The sequence below is a fragment of the Halictus rubicundus genome, chromosome 10, assembly GCF_050948215.1.
Source record: "Halictus rubicundus isolate RS-2024b chromosome 10, iyHalRubi1_principal, whole genome shotgun sequence".
Classification (NCBI taxonomy): Eukaryota; Metazoa; Arthropoda; class Insecta; order Hymenoptera; family Halictidae; genus Halictus; species Halictus rubicundus.
The window spans coordinates 4,788,245-4,795,013 of NC_135158.1; the positions used below are offsets into that span (position 1 = coordinate 4,788,245).

Sequence of the window (6,769 nt, forward strand, 5' to 3'; positions counted from 1 at the left end):
GCGAATCGGTGGTCTATCGGACTTGCAGAACGAAGCAGACGGGTCATGATGATTTAAGGAGATTATTAATTGCACCTCGGGCACCTTGCTCCATTTAGCCGCCGACAAACAGTCTAGATCGCAGTGAACGAGCGATCGGCCAAATTCATACAGCCGTGCAGACAGGTTGCGAGGATTAAAGGAAGTTGTTAGCTGGTCATCCAAGCATCTCGCTCTCTATAGATACCGCCAAGCAGTCTAGTCAAGATCAGTGATCCACTAAACTCAAACAACGTTGCGGACTGTGGGCAAGGTTTGAAGAAGATAGCACTGTCTTGGGAGCCTGTCAGAAGGTAGGTTATCGGTCAATGTGAAATCCTTGGCTACTAAACTGAATGATAGATACGGATAATGCGAAGATCCTGTAGGATCGAAGCAGGTTATCAACTCGTTATCAGATATCTCTCTCAACGATGCAGAGTACCAATGGGAATCAGTGATACTCTGAACTCAATCGTAGATACAGATACAGAGATGCTGTAGAGTCAAAGTAGGTTATCAGTTTGTTATCAGGTATCTGTCTCAATTATCCTTGCAGAGTACCAATAGGAATCAGTGATCCTCTACACTCAATCAACAGTGCAACAGGTTGCAAAATTCACGGAATGTAATTCTCAGGTATCTCTATCTTTTTTTGTTCCTAGCTTTCATCAAGCTGCGTCCATGTAATTTAGCAATCCACTAATCAATCAAAGACGCAGACAGGCTAGAAAGCTTTTAAAAAAGTGTTACCTGATTATCAGATAATTACACTTCTCTGAAGGTTCTAGGAAGTCTCACTGTGACTCAGCGATCCAGTAAATTGAAGAATGCAGACATTGCAGTTCCCATCCAGTGGATCTTCAAGCACCTGTATTAATTTCTGTCACTTTCTTTCATCGGTAGACATCTCAACGTGATCTAGCAGTTCCCTAAATCCATCCAACGGTGCAGACAGGCCGCAGAGATCGAAGGATGTTGCCAGTCAGTCATCAGGCAGCCGGAACTGTTGATTGCGTCGCGTTACCGATTTCACGGCCGCGTACGTGCTGTGAAAATGATCTCTCGCGGCGAAAGCGACGCGATCTTGAACTTGCGCGGACTATCGCCGCTGCGAACTGTGGTCCACGTCATTTTCGCGTAGCACTTTAATTTACTAGTTTGCTTGAACAACATTTTTACATTTTAAAAAGTTGGCTGGAATTTCAAGACCTGACTCATTTCTTCAAAGTGTCTTCTAGAGGAAATATTCTACAACTAAATATAATATGACACACTTAGGAAGCGAATTTTTACAGTGGAACACTTTCAGGCTGTACCTTCCAGCTTTATATCCTACTTTACATCGAGCTCGGAGTCTATATACAAAATAAAAAATTTCTGCAACTCCTGCAAGCAACAGGAACCACCACTTCCTCCAATAAGTTCAGTAAATTAAAACTAACACGTCGGTACCCTTCGATGCTTCTAATTTTTCTACCATTCCGAATTGCAGTGTCATTTGCCATAATTGTATAAACTGTGCAGTGTAATTATACAAATGGAATGGAGAAATATGGAGCTTCTTAAATTTCTTCATTTTTATTTAAAATATGAGCACCGAACCCAATCTTTTCAAGCTTTTCAAGAATGCATTAAATCCTCCATCTAAACAGCAACAAAAATTGGGACCTCCCTAATGAGTAGACTACCTTTCATGCACTTACATAATAATTTCAACATTATATCGTATATCAGAACAGTTCTAGAGTTTCTTAACTGTCCTAAGTAGGTTCATAGAGCTACCTATGGGAACATAATCGACTTATATCATTCCATAGGAAGTTCTAAAGTGAAACAGAGGGAACGGGTTGCATTGAACAGAATTAGCAGAAGAAACAAGCATCTATGCAGTTCCTGTGCCTCACAATCAATGCACATGTACATTCTGCACAAGGATCTGCGTTCCACCAGCAACACTTGATTCAAACGTTCCAAAGGATTGCTTATCGCAATTCTGACTCGCCAAATCCTTATTTGGGACCACCATGAGCAACCCGGCGGTCCCCCCTGTCCGTTTCTCCAGGTGATTTCCGGTCCGGTATCGTCGTCCGATGATTTTCTGCATCGCGATGCCTGTTGATGGTTGTTGGCCGGTTGGCGGTGGTCGTCACGCGTCGCTCGTTCGGTCGCCAATGAAATCCTCGTTTTGATTACCGTGTGGCCCTGGCCACGAATCAGACGCGGCGACATTAGTCCCGGTATGCAGGCCACCGGCTTCAAGTTCGCGCATCCGGCTGCATGCCGGCCCAGGTAATCTATGCTCGCCGGTGGGTAATGAAGGTGTTTCGCCGGAGGAAAATGACTCTCGGCTGGCTTTTACGAGCCATTAAAGCGACCGGCGATCGTAGCTGGGTCAGTAGTGTGGCATCGCCGAGCGAGACCCTTTCTTCCGGGTTCTTTACGACGTCCATCAGCAGGGATATTAGACAACTGACGGAAGAATATCGGACGCGTCGATCCGAGAAACTGCACCGTTTCTCATTCTCTCCCCCCCCCCCTCTCTCCCTCTCTCTTGTTCGCTGGTCTTTTGGTTTCTCGTGAAAATAAAAGAACGAGAAACCGTACTTTCTACTCGGAATTCCCCTCCCTCACCGGCATGTTTACGCGAGGCTCATTAGGTCGTATCTGGTTCAGGTATATCAATGGATGTACACTACTTTCACTCGTTTTCATAAATATCGGCCGCCATGAAAGTCGCTTTGTACGCCGTTTTACTTTATCTTTTCTTTTTTCCGCGACGCGTACTCTCCGGGAGCGTGTCGGCGAGTAGGCGAGCACTGCGGTGCTGAGACGGTGTTAGATGCTACTTAGGGTGGCTTGCGATACGGTTTTCTTTGGGACTGGACGCCGGGACGGCGCACGTCATCTCTTTATTACAAAAGAACAACCGTGGGAAGGGCAGTAACAAAATAGCACACGGGGACGAGTAATTAAATAAATACTAAGTCGTGTTAGCCGCAGGGAAATAAATAATAAGGCTCGAGTAGTAATGCTATACATGGAACGAGTATCTCGACGAGGCACTGGTTCGTGGATGGGAATGGACAGGAAGATGAGAGACAGTACAGAAGGAGACAATCTAGAAGAAAGTCAGTCTAGAATGAAGACAGTCGGGAGGAAGGTAATCGATAGGAACAAATAAATAGACGTTCGAGAGAAGAGAAGGAAGGAAGAAGGAGGAAGATGAAGAACGAAGGTGGGCGAAAGTGGAGGAGGTCGAAATCGTGTCTAGCCGCTTCATGCTTGCGGTTGTGGTTGATGGGCGCGATAGGCCAAGTCGTGGGCGTCCTGGGGCAGGCTCCTGGCCCATCCATGACCGCTGCCGCCGGAGTAACCGCCGCCATAGTCAGCGCCACCGCCGCCGTAACCACCACCGCCGTGTCCCTCGTCGTGGCTGACTACGTGGCTGCTGCTGTGATGAGGATGCGAGACGACCTCGTACGTCACGTGCTTCCCGCTCGAGCTCAGCAACTTCTTCAGCCCGATGATCGCGGAGATGACAAGGGCAATCTTGCCGACCAACAATGCTTTACCAGCGATTGCGGCGATCGCACCGAGGGCCAAGGGCAGTAGGGCTGCAGCCTTCAGCGCCATGGCCGCCATGAGCGGGCCCAGGATCTTCTGGGCTTTCTCTGCAATTTTTTACAGTACGATTAGACTCGTGGCATTTCGGTATCGGAGATAGTTTCGAACCGAGGGAAAATTGACTATAATAGTGCGACAAGGACGCCGCTGTTCTGTTCGGGAACCGTTGTCCGAGTATCGATTGCACGGAAGCGACAGGTTGACGGTCCCGAGCATAGTCTTCATGGCTAATTTGCCGCTCAGCCGGGCACAGGGTCGGCGTACCGTAGCCGCGATTTCTCACCGATTACGATCGCCACGGTACACCGTGGACATCCTCGCGAGACAGCCAACGTTCTTCCCACGAGGAAGAAATCCTCGCCAGAGGAATTCACCGTCGAAAATCTCTTGACTCGACCTTTCTCGGAGGGAATCTCGAAAAGTGGAATAGGCGAGGGTCAACGGCGACATTCTCCATGTTCGCGGGATGGAAAGTATGTCAAAAAGCTGTACACGCGTTTGCAGGCCCATTTAAGAAACTGTCATTGAGAAACGAGTTCATTTTTCTGTACCATTTACATCTTTAAAAAGGTGTTCTCTCTGAAAGAGAGGAACCGTCGCGGAAAGAATGTATCGTTATAGTATTTTTTTATAATGAACTGGAAATTGATTTCTGACGGGCCCATTGTTATAAGATATCAAGAGACTGGTACAAAGTGCTATTCAAATTTCTGTGCCGTTTCCATTCTCATAAACGAGTTCCAGAGAGTAGGAGAAAAGAAGAAACCATGGAAATGTTCGTGAAGCAACCATGCGATTTTCCACGGGGAAGAAATCTTCACAGGATTCTACCGTCGAAGAGCTCGCGACCCGACCTTTCTCAGAGGATATCTCGATAAGTGGAATAGGTGAAGGTCAACGGCGACGTACCCCGTGTGCACGGGATGGAAAGTATGTCAAAAATCTCGCGCGGCGGGAGATCTCGAGAGGCGTCTGTCTGTCTCTGTTCCACGCTCGTAATCGTTCTCCTCGTTGCCCGAGGTGTTTCAAGGGGAAGCGGAACCAGTTCCTCAGTGGGTCAACGTCTCTCAGCTTCCCCGGAATCATCGTCATCGGCGTCGTTGAATAGAGCCCGCCGCGCGCGACGCCGCGTGAATTCCGGTTATCGGATGTACCAGCGTTAATTACCGCCGCGTAATTGCCCGATTGCTTTAATAAAGCGGCTTAATTTACCGCGCGAGAGACTGTTCCTCGTTTCGTTCGCGGGAGAATCAGCGCCCGAGTCTCAGCGGTCTGGGTCATGGGAACTGGGGAGACCTCGGTGTACGATTCGCCTAATGAATAGGAACCGTTCCTCGTCCTTCTTCCCGTGATATACTCAATTTGGTTAATCCTCCGGCTCACCGGCTAGGAATATAAATTTTTTACTCCATTGTTCTATGGCGCATACAATTATCTCCAACAAGGAACATCGAGAATTTTAAAGAACATTAAAACAGTACAAATTCAATTCGTGGAGTTCACAGACCCAAACCGTTAATTATATTTGGAGTATCAGAAATTCATGTTTGAGTAGCCGCATGCAAGAACTACTAATAGTAAAACAACAATTCATCGAGGAATTCTAAGAGTTGATTTTTAAAGAAAATCAAAACGATTCAATTCGTGGACCTTACAAAACCAATCTGTGCACTGGTTGATTATTTGGAGTATCAGAAATGGTTTGAGAGGACGCAGTACTTCTCGGACTAGAAGATCACACTGATTTTTTGGTTTCGTTGTTCATACTCACTCTTTTTGCCTCGGCTTTCGACAGCGTTGTCGGTGAAGTCCTCGAAGCTGCGGCCTGCTGATTCAATGGCCCCGAGGATGTCGGTTCCCTTGAGGTCAACCTTGACCGTGTGCGTCTTCAGGAATCTTCCGAGTCTGTCGAAGAGTAGCGTCTCGAGGTCGCTGGACTCGATGGACCTGCAAAATCACGGTTTATTAAACATTCAAAATTATCCACCCCTCCATCGAACTCGATCAAACTTTAACTAAATCGCAAACGAAACAATCTGCAACGAAGAGTGATCTATTTCTCGGAAAGAGACACTTGAGGTATGCTTTTACTCGTGATATTTGTTCACTGTACTCCTGTGTTGCAAGTCTGAGATAATCGACAACGAAATACAGTTCAAATAAAAATGTAAAAGACAGTAAAAATAAAAAAGTAATGGCAAAAGAAAAACTATAAACATATGAAAGACAGTAGAAATACACTTGCAGTCATAACAGCTGTTCGCTCCACTCTTACTTCCCAGAATAGTTCCCGAAGTAGCAGGAGTGGGGTGACAGTTATTATACTAATGAGCGTGTTCCAGGTGTTTTCTTTGAGCAGAGAGACCATAGTGAGGCCTATCTCCTTGTTCTACGATGCTAAAACTCTACTACGAACACGTACGATATTCTATCAAACAGAATTCAACTTCCGCGTTCTCGACAATTTAAATTAGCAACAAAGTATACCGGTGCAAACGGTAGAAATTTTGGGTCTCTTCCAGGAGAGTATGATCGAAAGGCGATCTCTAACTGCATCGGATGCAAATTAGACGCGGAGCAAGGGGTCAATGCGATGCAGATCGATTCGAGTCACAAGCAAACGGACCTCGGCGCGCCTTCCTCGGCGTTCGTCGTTTTGACAACGGTGATGCCCTCGGTGAGCGTGATATCCTCTTTGTCGGCGAGCATCTTGTCCACGTAGGAGAATACTTTGTACTTGATGCAGTTGATGGACTCCTTCTTGAGGCAGTCGCTGTAGATGGTGGCCATCAGGTCCTTCTCCGGTCCGGGTTTGTCGATGATCGAGAGCGCCGCGGCGAACACCGGTAGTAGCCACAGAACGGTCACAGTGTACTTGTTCATGTTTGTTGTTCCCAGTAGGCAGATCGGATCAGCAGTCTACCGAATCACCACCGAGAAGCCGTAAACGAAGTGCGAGGGTAACCGGCGTCTTCGATGTTATGGGGACTAGACCAGCTGGCTGGTTGTCCGCTGTGTTACGGGTGCCTTGGTGAACGTGGACGCCGGGATGCGTCGATCGAACCTCGTGTGTTACATCCAAAAGAGGTTGCATTGCTTTTATACCGAAGTATCGCACGAAGGG

General features: G+C 47.1%; 1 protein-coding gene across 1 annotated transcript; it reads right to left on the reverse strand.

The window, feature by feature from the left end:
- Positions 1–3,297: 3,297 nt before the first annotated feature.
- Positions 3,298–6,528, reverse strand: LOC143357945 (uncharacterized). The gene is made up of 3 exons (XM_076794674.1): positions 6,272–6,528; positions 5,417–5,592; positions 3,298–3,692 (listed from the first exon to the last, which is right to left on the reverse strand). Exons 1-3 carry the CDS (start codon positions 6,526–6,528, stop codon positions 3,298–3,300), a joined length of 828 nt encoding a protein of 275 aa, XP_076650789.1.
- Between the last annotated feature and the right edge of the window lie 241 nt (positions 6,529–6,769).

Bases quoted from the DNA above. Each gene is read 5' to 3' on its own strand.
- LOC143357945 (XM_076794674.1), bottom strand. From the start codon at position 6,528: ATGAACAAGTACACTGTGACCGTTCTGTGGCTACTACCGGTGTTCGCC. The intron at 5,593-6,271 runs GTCCGTTTGCTT...GTGATTTTGCAG, and splicing joins GCCGAGGAAGGCGCGCCGAG to GTCCATCGAGTCCAGCGACC. The intron at 3,693-5,416 runs GTGAGTATGAAC...AAAAAATTGCAG, and splicing joins CGAAAGCCGAGGCAAAAAGA to AGAAAGCCCAGAAGATCCTG.